General features: G+C 49.8%; 7 protein-coding genes; 4 read left to right on the forward strand and 3 right to left on the reverse strand.

Annotated features, from left to right (window-relative positions):
- Positions 1-165: 165 nt before the first annotated feature.
- On the forward strand, positions 166-3,502 carry FFUJ_13641 (probable enzyme activator VAC14; the record flags this gene model as incomplete). XM_023576349.1 has 9 exons in its annotated part: positions 166-233; positions 393-555; positions 663-830; positions 896-1,553; positions 1,601-2,514; positions 2,570-2,688; positions 2,737-2,816; positions 2,871-3,030; positions 3,136-3,502. The coding sequence occupies 9 exons, from the start codon at positions 166-168 to the stop codon at positions 3,500-3,502; spliced, it is 2,697 nt and encodes an 898-aa protein (XP_023429511.1).
- A 133-nt stretch (positions 3,503-3,635) lies between these two features.
- Positions 3,636-4,553, reverse strand: FFUJ_13642 (uncharacterized protein; the record flags this gene model as incomplete). Its single annotated transcript, XM_023576350.1, has 1 exon — positions 3,636-4,553. One exon carries the CDS (start codon positions 4,551-4,553, stop codon positions 3,636-3,638), a length of 918 nt encoding a protein of 305 aa, XP_023429512.1.
- A 748-nt stretch (positions 4,554-5,301) lies between these two features.
- FFUJ_13643 (related to tetratricopeptide repeat protein 2) lies at positions 5,302-6,924 on the forward strand (the record flags this gene model as incomplete). XM_023576352.1 has 2 exons in its annotated part: positions 5,302-6,285; positions 6,337-6,924. The coding sequence occupies 2 exons, from the start codon at positions 5,302-5,304 to the stop codon at positions 6,922-6,924; spliced, it is 1,572 nt and encodes a 523-aa protein (XP_023429513.1).
- A 1,014-nt stretch (positions 6,925-7,938) lies between these two features.
- FFUJ_13644 (MRS4-like protein) lies at positions 7,939-9,314 on the reverse strand (the record flags this gene model as incomplete). XM_023576353.1 has 8 exons in its annotated part: positions 7,939-7,972; positions 8,030-8,501; positions 8,565-8,621; positions 8,681-8,773; positions 8,827-8,959; positions 9,034-9,069; positions 9,131-9,200; positions 9,277-9,314. 8 exons carry the CDS (start codon positions 9,312-9,314, stop codon positions 7,939-7,941), a joined length of 933 nt encoding a protein of 310 aa, XP_023429514.1.
- Positions 9,315-12,215: 2,901 nt separating this feature from the next.
- FFUJ_13645 (probable APG9-integral membrane protein required for Cvt and autophagy transport) lies at positions 12,216-15,024 on the reverse strand (the record flags this gene model as incomplete). XM_023576354.1 has 3 exons in its annotated part: positions 12,216-13,523; positions 13,576-14,296; positions 14,351-15,024. 3 exons carry the CDS (start codon positions 15,022-15,024, stop codon positions 12,216-12,218), a joined length of 2,703 nt encoding a protein of 900 aa, XP_023429515.1.
- Positions 15,025-15,812: 788 nt separating this feature from the next.
- Positions 15,813-17,942, forward strand: FFUJ_13646 (related to COG6-conserved oligomeric golgi complex; the record flags this gene model as incomplete). XM_023576355.1 has 2 exons in its annotated part: positions 15,813-16,127; positions 16,176-17,942. The coding sequence occupies 2 exons, from the start codon at positions 15,813-15,815 to the stop codon at positions 17,940-17,942; spliced, it is 2,082 nt and encodes a 693-aa protein (XP_023429516.1).
- Positions 17,943-18,606: 664 nt separating this feature from the next.
- FFUJ_13647 (probable SAP1-member of the AAA-protein family) lies at positions 18,607-21,129 on the forward strand (the record flags this gene model as incomplete). XM_023576356.1 has 3 exons in its annotated part: positions 18,607-18,696; positions 18,755-20,855; positions 20,909-21,129. 3 exons carry the CDS (start codon positions 18,607-18,609, stop codon positions 21,127-21,129), a joined length of 2,412 nt encoding a protein of 803 aa, XP_023429517.1.
- Between the last annotated feature and the right edge of the window lie 113 nt (positions 21,130-21,242).

Raw genomic sequence — 21,242 nt, forward strand, 5'->3', positions numbered from 1 at the left:
AGCTCTTCCTTACTTTTCTTTACCACATGAGGGATTCTCGTTCGTTCTTATTCTGTCATCATTAGATAATCTGTCACCCCATCTACCTCCACTGAGCCAGCAAGCAAGCTACGTACCTACCGCTATCTCGTCGCGCCTAGCGGACGATGTGAATGAGCTACAGCTATGGATGCCAACATCCAGCGTGCCCTTAATGATAAGCTCTACGACAAACGTAAGATCGGGGCTCTGGAGTATGTCTCACTTCCCATCATATATATCCATTATATTCTCAGCAATTTTCTTGATAGCGCTCTGCTTTCATCTTCGCCAAGAGGTCACACCTCGGTCCGACGACTTAATACCATTGCTTTCAAGCTTCATAGATGCAAATGCTGACTTTCATACCACAGGCTTGAACGTGTTATTCGAGATCTAGTCAGTGTCAAGGACTATCAGCGAGTTCATGATATTCTGGAGCAGCTTTGCAACGACTATGCGTACGCTGTGCATCAGCCTCATGCCAGAAATGGCGGCTTGATAGGCCTCGCTGCCGCCGCTATTGCCCTTGGTCCAGTACGTTTCAACCTACGGCATCTTCTCGTTTCAATGCTGGATGCCTTCTCAGAAGAGATCCAGTACCTCAGTCTTCTCCAAGAGTCTATATCTAACTTACAAGCCAGGAGCTACCCAGATATCTCGCCAAGATTGTTCCCCCTGTCCTGGCATGTTTCACCGACCAAGATGCAAGAGTAAGGTATTATGCTTGCGAGGCCATGTACAATATAGCCAAGGTTGCAAAGGGAGAAATATTGGTGTATTTTAATAGTATCTTTGATCAGCTTTGCAAGGTATGTTCTCCCCTCCGGGCTTCACATTTGATAAGTCAACCATACTGATATGCTGGGCTTGCCAGCTTGGGGCGGACTCGGAGCTGTCAGTCAAAAACGGAGCGGAACTGTTGGATCGACTCGTAAAAGATATTGTATCTGAGTCTGCTGCTTCATACGTCTCTATTCTCGAGGCACCGCCAGAGTTCGATGGCGATGATAAGGTATCGCTGGGCGAGAACTCTCACTTGCCGACGGCGTTCTCCCTACCTCGCTTCATTCCACTCCTGAAAGAGCGCATTTGGGTTATTAATCCCTTCACTCGGCAGTTCCTCGTGGGATGGATTACGTTGCTGGATTCTATACCCGACCTGGAGCTCGTCACATATCTCCCGGACTTCCTTGGAGGTCTTCTCAAGTTCCTTTCCGACCAGAATTCGGATGTGAGGGTTGCCACACAAACCTGCTTGGATAAGTTTTTGAACGAGATCAAGCGCATTGCGCGTATAAAGAAGGGCATCTTGGAAAGCAAACGGTCTAAAGAGGGCGCCAAGCGGAAACGACAAGACTCGATCGATAGCGAATCGATAAACCCTGACTTTGAGGAAGGAGATGAGCTCGACTCAGACGCCGCACTCGATGACGATGACGATAGTGGAGAGGATTGGATTCCTGGACAAGATGTCGAGATAAATTACAAGGAGATTCTTCAGATACTTACTGCCACGCTCGATTCTCCGCTAGGTTTGTTATCCTTGAAGTTCCTTGGACGACGGCTAATATGACATCAGAGGAGGATTGTCTCCTCGAGTCACTAAGATGGGTTGTTGAATTTCTAGATATTTGCCCCGAAGAAGTCCTTCCCTTTACGCCCAAGATCCTCGCCCATATGCTCCCAGCTATGGCTAGCACCAAAGAAACCATTCATCAAGCAGCAACCCGGGTCAACACATGCCTGATGGACTATGTCGTTTCACTCTCAGACGACTCGGAGTTGAGTCAACCGCCACCTCCTGTTCAGCCGCCTCAACATCTCTCAACCTCTCGACTTCCAGTTCCCGGAGAAAAGGGGGCCGAGGGCATCAACAGCAACAGGGCATCTCTATCAAGCTCCAGAGACCTCGATCTCCGTAGTCCCACGCCTGCTCAAGGCCGCTCGATATCGACTCCCGCTGATATCAACATTACGCAGACACAAGCCGATCTGGACTATGCCGCCGCCGTCAACTCTCTGACTCTCCTCTTCCTCAACGACCATGAAGCGACCCGGGTGGCCGCCTTGACGTGGCTTATTATGCTGCACAGGAAAGCTCCCCGAAAGGTCCTCGCTTTCAACGATGGCACGTTCCCAGCATTGCTGAAGACATTATCCGATCCCTCAGACGCCGTAGTAACCAAGGATCTTCAGCTTCTCTCACAAATCTCAAGGAATACAGAGGACGACTACTTTGCAAATTTCATGGTCAATCTCTTACAGCTTTTCTCAACAGATCGAAAGCTGCTTGAAACTCGAGGAAATCTCATCATTCGGCAACTGTGTTTAAGCCTGAGCCCGGAGAGGATTTACAGGACACTAGCAGACTGCATTGAGAAAGAGGAAGACGTCGAATTTGCAAGCATAATGGTGCAGAACCTTAACAACAACCTCATTACTGCTCCACAGCTAGCAGACGTTCGAAAAAGATTACGAAACCTTGAAACAAAGGTAGGGGAACGCCTCCTAGGCTACAATTCAAGACAAGAATGCTGACAACTTCAAGGATGGTCAAACGCTATTTGTGGCATTGTTTCGATCATGGTGCTATAATGCTGTCGCCACCTTCTCACTTTGCTTGCTCGCCCAGGCCTATGAGCAAGCTTACAACTTGCTGCAGATCTTGTAAGCCCGGGCGCAACAGAATATGCTACTCAAACTGACGCGCTTCAGCGGTGAATTGGACATGACAGTCAACATGCTCATACAAGTAGATAAGCTAGTACAGCTCATTGAGTCACCCGTCTTCACTTGTAAGCGTAGTCTCCATCATCCACTTGTCGTACACGAACTAACAACCCGCCCAGACTTAAGACTACAACTCCTGGAACCTGAGAAGTACCCATACTTATACAAGTGCATGTATGGTATTCTCATGCTTCTACCGCAGTCCTCGGCATTTGCTGCGCTGAAGAACAGACTCAACAGCGTCAGCTCTATTGGTTATCTACATGCGGCACCTCGAACGTAAGTTGAAGATTACTTTACTGTGGGCGTGTTGGGCAAGGATTGCTTAGCTCTGAACTCCCAGTGGCATGTACTGGCTTTTGTGGCAAGCTAACCTGTGGACAGGGCTCCTCCAACTACAAGCAGCTCCAATTTTGACAGACCCAATCGACTCAAGAGCAGGGAAGAGGGGAATATACGATGGGTTGAACTCCTGGAAAAGTTCCGAAGTGTGCAGGAACGAGCTAGACGCGCGCAGCGTCAGAACAACATGGACGGTGACGAAGTCCCACCAATGGGGGTCAGTGAACTCCGCATTGGCGACGGAGCGGTAGACGTCAAAGGCAAGGAGACACGGGGTGTCGGCTTGCAAACAATTCCCCAGAAAGAGCCAGCACCCGCTCCCCCAGTGCCGGCCAAAAGAATCGGGTTGGGTAGACAGTTTGGAAGATTGGGTGGCGCCGTGGCAGGTAAAGGGCGGCGAAACCCATAGCGACTGATTTCAGTTTGGTTATATAGGTACTGAGCGTTATTTGTCTGGTGTGTCGACTTGATGTGGAAGTAGAGTTGATAGTGTTCAGGTTCATTAATGTATAGTATCAGGCCAAGGATCAAATAAGACAAACTCAGCGTCGTCGCTTAACAGGACTTTCACGTTCCACTAAGCCTTCAAAGACAGCATCACGCTGCGATTCTACGGAACGTAGCTGATCTCGAAGCTCTTCAAGTTCTGCTCTGGCCACATCTGGATTGCTAGGAAGACCGTGAAACGTGGCCAGCTGGAGGTCAAGCTCCTTCTTTCGTGACAACACTGACAAGTATGCCTGCTCGTCGCGAGCAAGGTCGGCAATGGTTGGGTGCGAGGTGTCGGCGGATGCAGCCAGAGCAGTAACCTTGTCTTGAAGCTCAGGTAGTTTGGCGGACAATGCCTTGACCTTGCGCTGCATATTGAGGTTCTGTTTGGCCAAATGTGCCGGAGGCTGATAGTCGTCTCTCTGTAGCTCTTTGAGAAGTTCCTCTACACGAGCTGCTTCGTCGTCTATATGTTTATGGAGAACCTCGACGCGGGCCTTCATCCGTTCAGCATCATGGATGCCTGCCTGAAGTTGGCACATGCGCTGACCTAGTGTGTCGGGCTCTGGGAAAGCGACTCCGAATTGGAGAGCCATATTGGCCATGGCATCAAGAGCGGTGTGGCCGTCGGTAGGCAGGTTGTGCTCTACGGCTTCAATGAGGCCTTCCCTGAGTGGCCGGCTGGTCTTGTCGATCTTCCTCTCGGAGTCGGTAAGCTCCTGCAAAGCAGTTGCTTCAGACTTGGCTACCAGATTACGCTCATCATCGGCAGCTTCGTTGACAGAGGCTAGGGCTAATAGGACTTTGAGAGTGTCGTTATTGCGCTCGAAAGACGGGACTGGTCGAGGATGAAATTTGGAGGAGAGCCAGGCGTCGATATAGGACCAATCGCGGGCGGTGGAAGCCGCGATACGAGCAACCGACGGAGAGAAAATGGCCGAATCTTGGCTGAGGAGACGATGATGCGCCATGGCTGGGTGCGTGAGAGGACAGGTCAATAAATATCTCTGACGTGAATCAAGGAGCGATTTGGTGTGGAAGTCTCCAAGTTTGAGGTGCATCAACAAAACAAATAACAAATCAATCAATCAATAGCGGTCGTGACAGTGACGCCACAGAACAAGCAACCTCCACTGGCCCTAGCTTAGCTGCAGGCCGTGCCTGTCGTTCCTGGTCGGGTCGAGTCCCTGTCAATTGATTGATTTGGAGGTGGGAACCCCTGCAAACTGCTATGGCAGAAATGATTCGGTCCCTGAGTGTACTAAGTTATAGTGCCCGCCACTAATTCCTGCAGGAAGAACATGCTAGACATGTAGGCTCGGGCCCGAGTTTGGGGGGTTCCGTCTGGATTGGTAGACAAGTACTTGTGGCCACCTATGGCATTACAGACTGATCCATGTACCTGGCTGACAGACGTGAACTCTCCCGGCTAAGTTGAGTGGTGTCGCCTTTTCCGGTTGTTGGCTTCTTTTAACAAGTTGAGTTGTCCTTTTTGTCCCTTGTCAATGCTAAACCCTCCATTCTTTCTTTGTCCCTATTCTTCTATACTCAAGCAGACTTTGCCATCGTTGCGTCGTGTACTCGTCGTCAACTATAGCACCCACTGAAGTGGATGCATTGCTGCTAGCATATTGCAATATATATACATCGCCTGCGATTTACCCCTCGACCTATCGATAGTATACTCGGTTGGACTCGAACAAACTTGATCAAGATAAGATGCATCTCAATCTTGCTGGGCTGGCGGTGGCTGCTACGGCCTTCCTCGCAACTGCCAGCGCCCTTTCGCCGCAAGATATCCCGGCCGATCTCCCTGTTTCGAACCTCTTGACAAAGGCGCAGTCGCATCTGTCCCGCGGCGAGACCAGCGAAGCTCTCGTGTACTACGATGCTGCCATCGCCCGCGACCCGACGAACTACCTTTCCCTCTTTAAACGGGCCACCGCATATCTCTCACTCGGCCGAACCTCGCAGGCAACTGACGATTTCAACAAAGTCCTGTCCCTCAAGCCTGGCTTTGAGGGAGCCCATCTTCAACTCGCCAGGCTTCGTGCCAAGGCTGGAGATTGGGATGCCGCAAAGGCCCAGTACGGTCTTGCTGGAAAGACTCCCAAGTCGGCTGAGTTTGTCGAGCTGGAAGAGGCCAAGCTGGCAGCTCACCTAGCTGACATGGCTAGCAAGGGCGGGAAGTGGGAAGAGTGTGTCAGCCATGCCGGTACTGCAATCGTTGTCGCGAGTCGATCTCCTCATCTGCGTGAACTCCGAGCGCACTGTCGCTTCGAGCTCGGCGATGTCGAACTTGCTCTCAGCGATCTGCAACACGTCCTTCACATGAAGCCTGGCGACACTTCTCCCCATATCGTCATTTCGGCGACTTCGTTCTACGCTTTGGGTGACCTGGAGAATGGTATTGGACAAGTCAAGAAGTGTCTTCAGTCAGATCCTGATTCCAAGACCTGCAAGAAGTTGCACAAGCAGGAGAAGAAGGTCGAGAAAGCATACAAGAAGATCCAGGGACAACTCAGCCGAGGACAGCCTACTACAGCGGGCAGGGCATTGGTCGGTACTGCCGATGATTCTGGCTTGGTGCCTGATGTCCGAAATCAGGTGGAGGAGCTTAAGAAGAACAAGAGCATCCCTAAGACCGCCCGTATCCAGCTTCTGGAGAATTTGGTCGAGATGACTTGTCAAGCATACACCGAGGTGAGTTCTTCGGCCTCGTACAATCCCTGCATATCACTAACTCTGCCGTAGTCAAGCCACAAAGAAGCCCCCAAGTACTGTGACGAGTCACTACAACTCAACCCTGACTCTTTCTGGGGTCTTCTACACAAGGGTAAGGCTCAACTCAAGAGTGAGCTTTACGACGCCGCCATTGCTACCCTTGAGAAGGCCGCCGAGATCCGCCCGGATCTGAAGGAGAAGGTCAACCCAATCCTTAACAAGGCTCACATTGCCCTCAAGCGCAGCAAGACCAAGGACTACTACAAGGTGCTTGGTGTCGAGAACGACGCCGACGAGCGCCAAATCAAGTCGGCCTACCGCAAGCAATCAAAGATCTTCCACCCTGACAAGGCCGCCAAACAAGGTATCCCCAAGGAAGAGGCCGAGAAGAAGATGGCCAGCATCAACGAGGCATACGAAGTTCTTAGCGACCCCGAGTTACGTGCCCGTTTCGACCGTGGCGATGATCCCAACTCTCAAGAGAGGCCAAACCCTTTCCAGGGACAGGGCAACCCCTTCGGTGGGGGTGGTGGTCATCCATTCATGTTCCAGCAAGGCGGTGGGGGTGGTGGTCCCAATATCAAGTTCCAGTTCGGTGGTCAACCATTTGGATTCTAGGAAGCACGCGACAGATTTTGAAGTTTTGCAAAAGATACTACTGAGGAGTTACATAGCGAAGGGGTCAACCCACAGAGACAGTTCTGCTTGATCGGGAGGGAGTCTTTGCTGGTACCTACATCTTTGCCTAGAGGTCAAGAAGCGCGAGGCTGTCCTCCCAACAGGAGTATAGGGGTTAATGGCGTCGGAGTTTCCGCGGATCGCTCACTTTCGTCAAGAACAGTATATAGTGAGATCGTATACCTTGAGAATTATATGTTTATACCGCAAGTCAAATATTCAAATCAAATCAATATGTCAATCTATTTGCCTAGTTTTTAGTAGCCAGATGAAGCGTGGTTGCTCGGCCTCGGTACAATGTCACCACCGCCGACGTCGGCGCTACAGCGACATCGCAATGGACACATGCATTGCCACCTTTGAGGAACAGAACAAACCCATTGCTCCAATTGGAATAGTCACAGCTTATGCGAGATCCAAGGTAATGAATGTGTGAATCAAGACCCGTTAGAAAAGGTATGATGCCAAAGCATATCCGCTTAGTATTTTGATATAAGTAACAACAGGCAACCTATCATAACACTCTTCCGCTGTCTAACTGCATGAATCAACACTAGCAATAACTCGTCCGTTTCCCATTCAGGTCGCCGCTCTCCGATTTTTTCGTTCGTAAGAAGTGATGATATTTCTTTATGTACACGATCCGTCGCTTGCCTCGATCCTTATTTGACCGTCGTCCTTTGTGAGGTCGTGGTCATTTGCAAAGTCGGTAGAGTTCCTCCGTATAAAGGGCTCGAGCCGTATCGGGGAAGCGTCGAATCAAAAGGGTTTTGTTCAAGAGTATTTCGGATGTTGTCGTTGTAGCCGTCTCAGTCCCATATCCATGCTCTTTAAAGCGTCCTCGCTCCCAAAGCCATCTCTCATGAAGATAATCGCAGGGCGTCGAATATGGTTGCAAATCTATGCAGAGTTGAGGTCTGGTCATCCAAGTATTCCAAGACTTAGATGTGATGTTCAGGCGGCATCGTTGCGCTTGATGAAGTAGGACCTGGTTAGGTTTAAACATTAGCTTCGGTTACCAATTTGATTTAGCTATGCCACATACTTTGAAAATTCATATGCCGACCAGCAGATGGCTGTGCTGGGCATTGTGGTAACAATGCGAGGTCGCACACCCTTGAAGAAGCCTCTGACACCGGCTCTTCGATATAATAGGCGGCAGCCTCCGATAAAACTGTTGACGCTTCTCACTTCGGGGTCAGTGGAGGTTCCGCGAGTCTGGAGCATGGTCTTGATGACGTCCATGGGAGTGGTAAGACCAGCAGCAAAGCCACCAGCAACAGCACCGGCCAAACAATGTGTCAAGGGGTCGTAGTTCTTTGCGGGGTTCATGGCGGTAGAAATAGACTCGTATGCGAGGAACTGTAGAGCTGTAAAGGGGACTGTCATGGACAGTGTCGTAGGGTACGAGATATAGAAAGCGCCCAGGCCCTCCGACTTGTAGACATACTTGGCGCAGTCCAGCATGGATCGGTACATCTTGCTCGAATTTTGAATCTGCATGCGCTGCTTGATGACTGTAACAGGTTGTCAGCGGTCATGTTCTAGGTGCTCGAAAGGTTGCGGCGTAGGGAGCGTACCATCGAAAGGGTTCATGAACGCGTCGCTAGCAATAGTGGCAGCGGCACCACTGGTGGCTGCGGAGATTTAGTCAGTAGCTGTCAGATCGCAAACTGAGCAGAAATCGTATATTTACCAGCAGCGAGGGGATGGTGTACACCGGCCTGGTTACCGCCCATGGCATGTTTGACTGCTTCATATGTTGCAAAATAGACGGCATGCGCAGGACCTAAGTGATTTTAGCAACGGTTAACAGGCCTGGCCACGACGTGGTTTACATACCAGCTCCAACTATGACACTAGACATGCCGCGCCATAAGCTGAAGAATCCCTCGGTGCGGGCAATTTGAACGGTATTACGAATGACACCCGAGTAGGCCGGTGTGGTGCTGGGGTTGAGGATTTGCATTCTGGTCTAAGAATTGTGTCAGACTCGAGATCGACGAAGCATGCACGAACGCGTAGAGAGAGTGCAGGTTAGAAGCATACCTTGATTGCATCAATGGGATACATGGCAGTGTGCTCCTGCAGGAAGACGCAAAATTAGCCCGGTATAACTCGTATTGCTTGTCGGAGGGTTTCATACTGCTATGCCGGCAAAGGCGCCTGCTGCCATGTTCTGCAGCAGGGAGAAGTTGGGCGGAAGAGATTCATAGCTGTGCGAAAACCAGTCAATTTCGAGGCCCTGGGGTGTATGTGTCCATCTGGAAGAGGATGTTGAGTTGTGCTCACTCGTATTCTTCGACTGGGTCTGCACTTGGCTGGGCCATGGCGGCCACAGCTTCCGATGCTCCGCCGAAAGGCTTGGTCTCGAGGGCCGCCAGGTTGGCGACTGGAGGAGGTATCGAGGCAATTACTGCTATAAAAGTGACGGCGAGCGATATGTGCCGTGGATGGAGTCGGCTATGTCGTGTACGGGGGCTGCAGGAGGCTCAAGATACAAGATATGGAGTTGCGCCTGAGGATGGTCGCTAAAACGATGACGATGTCGAAGTTGAGAAAAGGCCTAGGTACTAAGTTCGGGGCGAAAAATAAGGCCTCGACTTGCTGGAGCTGAAAAGACCGTGCAAAGTGGTTGCTATGTCCGAGCCCTGTTCTCGATTCGCCTCGGTCTATTCGAATACACCGATCAATGAATGGTAAGTCTTGTCGCCGGCAGTAAAAAGGTGTAAGAAATGCAAGAAAGAAGTCCAAAGCTGAGCGGAGGCGATGGAGTAAAAAAAGTAGTTCAGAGGCTGGTGGTGGTGTTGTTCTACTATTCTACCTTACCTACCTAGCTAGTCTGAATTGGACAGCCCGGGAAAATCTCCAGGCCAGGTTAAGTGCCTGTAGGCTCTGGGAGCTACCCTTTGTCCAGGGCAGTCCCATAGTTACTGGCTACCTAGATTTTTTTCCTTTTCTTTTTTCTTTTTCCTGATGAGACAGCTCCGTTTACGGCCTCGGAGGCCGGACGGGAGCTACGGCAAGTATCCTTCTGCTGCAAGCTACTAACCTAGGTACCTACGTCTGTCCGCATACACGTCTTCTCTTTTCCCCTCCCCTCCACTCCCATTCCCCCTCCTCTAGGGCCTCTATCGTTTGAACTAGCGTGGTTCAGGGAGCTCGGCGCGTCGGCTCAGATAACAATGGACTGAGCTACGTTAGCAAACAGCGAGGTATTTTCCGTTGCTAAATTGTGAGGCGAGCCATTTCTCCGCCATCTCCTGTTGCGCTTATATGCCCGCGGAAGTGCAGTCATATCCATTATCAGTTTATCCACCGCCGGAGCAGTAACGATTGCCAGATGGCGGACTTGGCCCTAATATCACAAGTTCATCTTTACTGCAATTACCTTACCCACGAATGCTGGCCTTGATACGCAACTGTGAGCTGCGAATTGAAGCCTGACATATTCGCCAATACTCTGTTTTCTGATTGTATGTATTCGTACCTATCCGTACGTTTATGTGTCTCAGCTCAGCGCGCATTGGCGCCCAATAATAGAAGGCGTGGAAGGTCACGCAGAGATACAGCACATACAAGTAGCAAGGCCATCTGCACTATCCGTACTCCGTAGACAAGGTAGATAGATGCTCATCTCTGTACGTAAACTGGCCAATTTGCTGATTTGCAGAGTGGATCAGCGTCACTTTATATCATATCACAATCCCTGTAACCGTCTCGTCGGGTTTGGAATCAAGATCAAGATCAGTACATATCGATCTTTACTAGGTAGCTTGCACGAATAAGTTAGCTGCCGAGGTTAACCGCATGCTGTTGCGAGAAATATGAATATCGGGCGCGAACACGATGCAGAGGAATGTCTTACATAGTAATACCAAGGGAATCATATTCCCATCTTATTTGATTCTTCATCCATATTCAATGCCTACTACTAACTTTGTACTGTAGATATGAGGCCAACTCAGTGGCTGGATCAACTCCACAAGAGACAGAGCACCCGTGACTAACATCCATGGAGGAGGCATCGTGACCACGCGGTGTATCTAATCCATCCATCCATTCATGCATTCACATCTAGGTCTCAATTCAAGTGCTTCCGATGTTCAGGGGAGGGAAAGCTTGGGAAGCTTAGAAGCTCACATTAGCACGGGCAGGCGACGTTAATCAGGCTTGCTTTTGGTACTGATAGGATGAGATTAGAAGATATTTAAATAATTTGGATATTCACTCATGCCCACAGACACAGACATCAGGGTGGGAGTTGGACTTGCACCAGTCGAATGTCATCTTTCACCGAATCATGAGCCCAGTTGCAACCCAGGGATCAGGGCATTACAGGGGGTCTCACACCTTGGAATTAGGTTATCAATCAGTTCGGGGACCCAATTCTCTCTAATCAATCAGTCCTCGACCTCAAACTGAATACCCACATTGGAGTTCCATGGCACAGGCTCGTCTCGTCTGGAAAATGGCCATCAGCCAAGCAGTAGGGGTTTGGAGTGACCCAGTCACTCGAGATTGACGAATACGCATTGCAACATTGATTGATGGTCTTTGTTTGACTCTCGCTTAACTATCAGACACCTGAAGTTACAGCTCGTGTGTGTTTGCATCTGGCTCATCTGATCTGGTCTGTAAGCTCCCTCTTAATGTCATCAGTATCGCACCGTCTTCTAAATCTATCCTTTCCCGTTTCCTCCGTTTGCTACCTATCGTATGTAGTCTCTGTGCAAGAAACTTTCCGTTGACTGTGTTTTGTCTGTATGTACAAACGGCCTCGGTATTATCATCATACGACTCGTCGTTACGAGACACATGTCACGACCTCGGATTTATCCCCCCAAACCCGATGTTCTCGTTGGAATTCGTTTGCCTCTCGTATAGACCTACGAGTAGCAGACCAATCTATACAGTTTCCAAGAGCTCAATAATGGGTGCAATGCTTCAATCTAAATATAGTGGACTTGTTCATTTATACCCAAGAGTCTACTTCTGCCACCCGAGTACACTGACCGACGCTCCGATGCCAATCCTTCACTACCAGTCACAAGACAGATAGTTTAATAAACAAAACCCAATCTATGCAAAGCGCCAATAAAATCCACCTCCATTTTCCAAGGAGTAAGGTATTCCAGTGAGATAACTTCCAGTATGCGCCTTGACGCCATGCGGTTCATCCAAAATGGAAAAATAAATGAATGAATGAAACCCCGGAGAGATGTTCTATATCAGACCATGCCCCCACCGCGCCGGGATCGCTGCGTTTGCTGAAGCTGGTATATCATACCCAATACGCCTTCACCAGGATCCTCTGTATTGGCTGCACTGTTCTCCCGGGTCACCCCTTTCGCGGGAGACGTTTCCCAGGTCGATTCACCTAGTCCCCCCCCTGGCTCGTACGGTTCGTCATCTTCCCCAGCTCGTCTCATCGCGCTATCTTCAGCTTCTTCAGTTATCTGGCTTTCCCCGCGGAATCCTCGCGGATACCTTGACCAATGAAGACTACGTGCACCCATGTTCACCCCAGCAGGTTGGTGATGTTGATCTAGCAGGATAGAGGCCATCGGAGAAGGCTGTGGCATTGGTACCGTACGTGGACCTCGTCCACCGGGGGCTCTACTTCTGGCACGTCCCGTTTCCGCCCGACCAATATGAGAACCCTGCATGTCTGCTCCTAATGATGGAGAAGCAAGTCCTGGGAAAGCTGGAGGTGGGTGAAAGGCTGGTTTTCCTCCAAACGGTGTATGCCCAGGGATGCCAGTCTTGGGGTTTGTGACGTAGTTATCAAGGAACCCAAAGTAAGATGCGGCCATCTTGTTGTGCTTCGTTGAGTAGTAGTCCTCACGAACATCCGGTCGTTGCCCCTGATGGCCTGTATTCCCTGGTCCTTTCTGAAAGTCGAATACCGCAAAGGAGCAGACATAGCCGAGTCCGTCAACGTGGATTGTGAATTCGCGGAAGAAATCAACGATCTGGTCACTGCATTTAGGCAGTGAAAACAAAAGCAGCATAGGTGTCGTGACTATGCCCATCACCTCCTCGAGAAAGATGACCACTTTCATCTTGTAAAGCTCTGCAAATTCTTGTTTAACCTCGAAGCTGTGAAGCTTGTTTTTCCAGTGATCAGGCATGTAGTGTGTGTACTCAATGACATTCATCAAGGCATATTCGGGATTGAACACCAATGTCTCTTCAGACACCATTCCTCGGGTGATAGCCCAAATGGCACCAAAAATTCCGAGATAGAATAGGACTGGTCTGTCTTTCGTGATCTCGAAGTTAATAAAAAGCTCCGAGTCAAGAATAGAGCCCACGGCGAGGATGGCCGTAATTGCGCCTGTCATGAAGGCGATGGTTCGCGCAATATCTTCAGTCATCCTCTTCGGGAACTGATCGATATACCGAGTGGCGAATGGATAAGACATATGCAGCCTTTCGTAGAATATATGTGGCAGTTCGTTGAACTCGCGGAATTTCCATTCTGCAAGAGAAGTGTACTTGCGCGCTGCAGCTTGCTTGGGATCCTTTGTGTACTCCTGTAAAGGAATTAGCTTTCAAAGAACAGAGTGCCTGGGCTCAACTACTGACATAATAGTAAGTAAAGAAGTAAACAATGACAACATATGCAAGCACAACAGGCGCAAAAATAAGGTTGAGGAACCCCGCGAACATCAACCGCTGCTTCAGTTTCTGGCTCAAGAGGCGTCTGCGATCTGGGCGCAAAAAGTCCTGCTGAACTTGGCCCAACTCGTTAAAGGCCATATCAAGGATGCAGTAATGAAGATACCATTCCATTGTCTTTGAAAATAGCTGGCGGCCGCGAAGAAACGGAACTGGCAAAGACAAGTTCAGGACGTCCTTGTTGATCATCGCAATGAGGTAATTCTCTTTACGCATGAGTCGATTAGCAATATCGTGTGCATCAAGCCGTTCTTTCGACTGGCTGCCAATGAACTGTCTCAGTTTCGGTGTGATGTTTGTTGCAGTCTTCGGGTTCTGTTCACGCAGAGCCATAATACGAGCCACAATATCCTGCCACGAAACAGTTTGCATGTCTTGTTCTGGGATATCCAGCAAGTAAATGTAGAAGTCCCTGATGTAGAGGAGGCGGCGAATCTCCACAAAGTATTGTACACACTTCCAGATGAAGAAGAAGGTGTAAAGCCAAATCGCCAGGTTCCAGAGGCCGGACATTTTGCGTGTGCATTGGGGAACTACAACCTCATGTAAGGACTTGCTGTGTGGAATCTTTGAATAGTCAATGCATTGACATAGGAAGGTGAGCAACACCGCGACGAAAAGTGTCTCCCTGAAGCACCGATTAGCCACTCCTGTTTCATACCTTGATGACCAGAATACTTACAAGAGCCAGAGAGCGTTAGCACACAGAATGCACCACAGTCCCCCACCTTCATAATAGTCGTAAACATCCCGCATAAAGCTGTCTAGATTTGAGGTGTTAACCCATCGCCAGAGTGCTTTCTCCCTCGGATTACTCGCTATTGAGCCCCTAGCTACGGGAATAGGCTGTGGTCCAGCGGGCACTCCATAACTATTTTCTTGATGAAGTTGTTGCTGAGCTGTGGCTGCTTCCCACTGGGCCCTTGTCCGTGCTGATGATGGGCCTGCAACTTCTGGACTTTGATGATTGTTGGATGGGGCTGCTCGTCTGGGCGACATTGGGGGCAAGTTTACTGCTTCATTTGGCTCCATGAGTAACGATGCAGGTACCTCGTTGTCACCGTCGTCGTCCTGCTGGTGCCATCGCGGCGACGGTCCGCCGGAACTTTGCGCCTGCTTCCTTAGTGTCTTAGCCCTTGCTTTGCCCTTTGGGTCCAGAGCTGCGCTTTCTATTGTCATACGGCTATCGCCAATGTCGAGCCCTTCGGGATGAAAATCGTCATCAAATCGATGGCCAAGGTTCTCTTCATCGATGCCGGGATCGTACTCGTCATCATCTCCAGAACGTAGCTGTTCATAAAACGACCGTGACCCTCTTGCGGGGAAATTCGATCGGGAGAATAACTTTGAGGACATATCGAGTTCTGTCGATGAATCAAGCGTAAAGATCAGCGGGCATATTGGTTTAGGATCGAGGCGGTTCGAAGGCGATCGATGATGTTGACGCTGGGTTGTTGTCTTGCCGTAAATGGGAGACGAGCAAGGGTTTCTCCCTTGCACCTTGATGATGAAATAATTGGACTTGGGTGTTGTTGAACTTGGGGATACAGGAATTACGACGAACGTAACTTTATTCGTTGAATGTCAGTAAAATATGGAGGATAGGTAGGTAACCTAAGGTCACAAGGGGACGTTGATCACGATAAGCGTGACCCGAGGCACATGCCTACTTCAAGCAAGGGAACGGTCCGGTGCGACAGAGTCTAATCAAACGGAAGTTGGAGACCACAGAGAAACCATGCGCCTCTGGCCTGAAACGGAAGTGAATAAATCACTCGCAGGTTGATGATTATTCAGGCAGTTTAATGCTCCAGGCATCACCAGCCGCTGGTATGACGCTACAGAGCGGTATGCGATTCTGCCAGTCAAATACCGATAAGATCCAGTGGATGGTTGCACACCGCCTTCCTGTTCCATGCACCCTTTACGACACCTGGCACTCCCATCTACATGGTCGTCCTTGTCCTAAACGGAGTATCTGTATAGGGATCGCTCGTGGTCGCTGTTGGTTTTAGGATCAATATTAACAGATTTACTCAGTTGCTCCATCGAGCTCGGTCGATTCATGGGCTTGCGCGGAATAAGTTAAAGTTTGCCGGCGGCAACAACTCGACTGAGCAGTATTACTGCTGTTTTACTACGATATGGCACCCACAGATCGCTCATTGTCATTGAAGAGCCTGCCTATGAGAGATGCATCTGTTTCAGGACTCCTTGCTCCAGATGGCTATCCACAAACTCCCTCCACACCAAGAGGGATCACTCCACTTACATCCAAAGTGACCAGTGTTCTTTCGACGACTCATTCTGATACAGAGTTTCGAGACGCTCTCGCTCTTGTTGATGAACGTGGGATCCAAAACGATGCCGAAACTCGTCGAAGTGTTCGACTAGACCTACAAAAAGAAGTCATTGACAGTAATGGAGAAGTTATTGCCGAATTTGGTCGGGTTGCAGAGGTGGGTTCAAGCATTTATTTACAGGACATCGTACCAACATGGCAATAGCAACTTCGGCGTATCAAAACGACTATTGACAAGCTTAACAATGGTTACGAGGACATGAAAAGCCAAGTTGTCGAAGCTCATAGGCAGACATTGCCAGCACTCTCCGAGGCATCCTCTCTCTTGGACCAAAAAAGACAGGTTGAGTTGAAGCAAGAGCTGCTCGGCGCTTTCAAGAAGCATTTTGTCATGTCGGAGAATGAGGTTGCCGCACTTACTCAAACAGCCGAGCCAGTAGATGACCGCTTCTTCAATGCCTTAAGCAAAGCGAAAAAGATCAGCAAGGATTGCGAGATCCTGCTTGGATTCGAGAAACAGACTCTGGGCCTAGAACTGATGGAGCAAACTTCGAAGAACATCAATCTTGGTTTCCAAAAACTTTACAAATGGATACAGCGAGAGTTCAAGACATTGAATCTCGAAAATCCACAGATGAACTCATCAATTCGCCGGGCATTGCGAGTTCTTGCCGAAAGGCCATCACTGTTCCAGAACTGCCTCGACTTCTTCTCCGAGGCTCGAGAACGAATCCTTTCCGACTCATTCTATGTCGCTTTGACAGGTGCCTCGCCCTCTGGTATTGAAGATCCCTCTGTCAAGCCCATTGACATGCTGGCACATGATCCGCTACGCTACGTGGGTGACATGCTAGCTTGGATTCATTCAGCCACTGTCAGTGAACGTGAGGCATTGGAGGTTTTGTTTGTCGCAGAGGGGGAGGAACTTGCCAAGGGTTTCAAATCTGGCCGAGACGCAGAGATCTGGCGCCTCATTGCAGAGGACGATGAGGCCGAGGCTGACTTTAATGCGCTCAAGGCACTGAACGACCTAGTCGACCGCGACATCTCTGGCGCTGCCCGCGTGCTTCGCCAAAGGATGGAGCAGGTGATCCAAGCCAACGAAGACACCATACCCGCCTATAAACTCGCAAATCTGATCAATTTCTACCGGATCACTTTCCAAAAAACGCTCGGGCCCAACTCCAATTTGGTAGAGTTGATCGGAGGCCTGGAAACAGAGGCCTTACGCCAGTTCCGAGCACTTGTCAGAGATCACATTGCAACTTTACAGGGAGAATTCCAGCACGCTCCATTAGACCTTGGCCCACCTGCATTTTTACAAGATTCGCTCAAACAACTCAAGGCCATTAGCAAGACTTACGACTCCTCCTTATCGACCTCGGAGGATCGCGAGAGCGAGTTCGAGAATGTGCTTTCAGAAGCCTTTGAACCATTCATGTCGGGTTGTGAAAACATGGCTAAGAACATGAATGCCCAGAACGGTGCCATCTTCCTGATTAATTGTATATCTTCTGCGATAGCATGTCTAGAGCCATTCGAATTCACACAACATCGAACTAAACGACTGCGAGCGAAGTCAGATGATGCAGCTAAAGGACTCATTACGAGTCAATACCAATTCTTTCGAAAGGGGTCAGGGTTGGACGCAATTTTCATGAAGCTGGAGGAGGATGACGACAAGAACGCTTCATTATTGGATGAGAAAGAGCTCGCTCAAGCAAGCCAGACATTGGATGACTTTCTGCCATCAGCACTCATGGACGCCATGGATAATTTGAAGCACCTGCAGGATTCGAAGTTGGTTCGACAAATCACGGAGGAGGCAGCAGAACAGTTCTGCAATGACTTTGAACAGCTTGAGGAGGTTATAACTGAAGGGGATGACGAATCTGTTGATTCAGAAGATGACGAAGGTCTACGGTCGGTTTTCCCTAGAACAGCCGCCGAGATTCGTGTATTGCTTTCATAGATAAAGGGGCGGATATAGATGGCCCAGGAGTAAGCATGTAGAGAAGCTAGAAATACAACTGAGCAGAAGTGCAAAATTATTACAGCATCACACGCGTGCTCTATCAGATTGATTATTTTCCAACGGCTGGATCACAAATAAACGACTGGCTTTACACTGGATGTTTCCACAGCTGTTGTTGAGCGCTCTGTTTTATCATAGGTACTTCCTAGGTTAGTAGGTAAGGTAGCTCATTAGTATGTACTTACCTTAGTTGGTATGAGGCTCATTGTCTACCCCGCCACCATCTATTGCGACTAGGGTGGGCGGTGCGATCCTTCACTACGTCACCGCCTGCCCAAGTTTGACCTGCTAATCCATGTCAGGCATGCAGGTCGATCAACTTGATCACGTTTAACTATCATCACCAGAGACAGCGCCTTATACCATCGATCTTGACTCGATCACGTCTTGTTTCCAATCGTACCAAACACCAGTGCGCGACCCTGTTATACCAAGGCATTGGCTCATCAATTCAACTCCTCAGCCCAAACGCGTCCCCACCTAAACAACCTTCAGCAATCTGCTCTGCCCGCCAAATACATAACAGTCAACATCACGGCAGTCTTTCACGGTCGGCGGGCTAGTCTCTGGGCTACTATGGTAGTGATTTGCAGTGGGAGCCATGTTACGGAACAGGGCCCTGGCTGTTTTGCAGAAGACCTACGATGATAGTTATCTAAGTTGCTCAACTGCTATCTACTATGAAGGCCAGGTAAGTTTTGGCTACTTCACTTCCCTCAATTATCTACTGATCACTGGCTTGGGTCCAGGGTAATGAGATAGAAGCCATGCGACATTGGCGAGCTGCCCTTGATCAGATCTATGATTACAACGCAAATCGGGCGCCCCCAGCATATAGCCCACGTACAGACACTGAGAAAGCCTTACAAGAGGCACTGAAACAGCTGGAATTACAATGTAAAGAACGAATCGATCTTTTGGAAGCTCTCAGGATCTCACGGCAAGAAGAGAGGACTACCCCGCAACCACCAGCCGGCAAGTTAACAAAGCGACCAAGTATTCCTGAGGGAAGAGGTTCCCTTGGGCAGGGTACAATCACCGCCATGCAGTATTCTGAGCTATCACGACCAACCCTTCCACACCGTCCATCACAGCCTCGACGTACGTCATCAGAACTTGCTATCGTGGATGGGCCCAGCACGCATCTAGATCCAAACATGGCGTTCTCTTCGCTTTCTCGATCTGCATCGCCTGGAGGACCAGCTCTGCCACCGAGACCGAACAAAACCTTACGGACTCCAAGCCCAGAAAAGCACACCATGAGGACCACCTTACGTTCCGGTAAATTAGGAGAAAAGCCCACCAAACCACGAAAGCCAGCAAAGCCACTCGCCGAAGGGTCAAGCAAGGCAGCGACTTTGGCATGGAGCGCGCTCAGTTCAAGGGAAAGATTCGCGAGGGGGGCCCAGTCGGAGTCCACTCCAGCAACAGCGAGCCCTAGCTCTCGCACTTCCTTGGATCAAATTCGCAGACCAGTCCCAACGCAATGGGACAGCCACTCGAGGCGTTTGGTTGTGCCAAAGGACCGCGACCTTGATGGAGAACCTTCCGGAAGTACACGACACTCCGATGAGTACTGTTACGCCCGTCCATCCATGCTATCGGTCACTGCTGCTTCAAGTGCTTTAAATTCGTCTTCGTATCAAGATTTACCTCCATCAGATGCTTACACAAATCGAATGGATCGGCTGCCCAACTCGCGCAACGGACTCACTTCACCATCGCCACGCAAAGTATCGAGGCAAGAGCGAGCCAACGATACTGAGACCGGCGACGATTCTGGAGAAGCATTAGAGAGGAGAAGTGTGTCAAACAACTTACCAACTCGTGTTCCAGCAGCGAGGCAGCCTGGAAGATCTTTAAAACCCTCGAGGTCTCATGCTGAGAGCGGAGATAAGTCAAGGCGGCGTGAGCGTAAGGTTCGGCAAGTCTCCACCTCAAGCGCCTCTGACGATGACACGAATGGGACAAGTTCCAGACCACGTCGAGTGAAGGAGAAAGAGGCTCCTATAGAAGCGGGTTCCCAAGAGGATGATTCCGATGCGTCTGAATCGGAGACCTTAGAAAAGTCTCCTGACGATATGAGTGAATGGAAAAACAAGAAGAAGCAAATTTTGAAGAGCCTGCCCGCTGGTGTTGATGCAGCAGCCGCCAAACAAATATTGAACGATATTGTGGTTCAAGGTGACGAAGTCCATTGGAGTGACGTGGCTGGTCTCGAAATTGCAAAGAACGCCCTTCGAGAAACTGTTGTTTATCCATTTCTGCGGCCCGATCTTTTCATGGGCCTCCGAGAACCAGCCAGAGGAATGCTCCTATTTGGACCGCCAGGAACAGGAAAGACTATGCTAGCGAGGGCTGTGGCAACAGAGTCTAAGTCAACATTCTTTTCGATTTCAGCAAGCAGCCTGACAAGCAAATACTTGGGCGAGTCAGAAAAGCTGGTTCGAGCTCTTTTTGGATTGGCCCGGACACTGGCACCCAGTATTATCTTTGTGGACGAAATCGACTCGCTGCTTTCACAGAGATCAGGGTCTGGAGAGCACGAAGCCACCATGAGGATCAAGACAGAGTTTCTTATTCAGTGGAGCGATCTTCAACGTGCTGCTGCTGGAAGAGAAGCGACCGAGAAAGACAAGGAAAGGGGGGACGCCAACCGAGTCCTTGTGTTAGCGGCGACGAACCTCCCCTGGGCAATTGACGAGGCGGCTCGAAGACGTTTTGTGCGACGCCAATACATCCCGTTACCTGAACCGACCACTCGCGAGACACAGCTCAGGACCCTTCTGGGCCAGCAGAAACACGACTTGTCTAATGATGATATCCTCAAGTTGGTGGATTGGACAGACGGTGGGTAGTTCTTTCATACGTTTCATGCAAACTCAACTGATTTGTGATCACAGGTTTTTCAGGTTCAGATATTACAGCCTTGGCCAAGGATGCAGCCATGGGACCATTGCGATCCCTTGGAGAGGCACTATTACACATGACTATGGATGAGATCCGGCCAATTCAATTGTCCGACTTCGAGGCGAGTTTGACGACCATAAGGCCGAGTGTCAGTAAAGCTGGTCTAAAAGAGTACGAAGAATGGGCGACAGAGTTTGGAGAAAGGGGAGGATAGGTAGACTGCAATTATTCTGGTATACAACATGTAACAAAAGGGCACAGGTACATTATACACGCAGGGGCATCATGAATAGCACAACCCCAGTCCGACACACTGGGCTACGGGTA

Source organism: Fusarium fujikuroi, chromosome FFUJ_chr04 (assembly GCF_900079805.1).
Source record: "Fusarium fujikuroi IMI 58289 draft genome, chromosome FFUJ_chr04".
NCBI lineage: Eukaryota > Fungi > Ascomycota > Sordariomycetes > Hypocreales > Nectriaceae > Fusarium > Fusarium fujikuroi.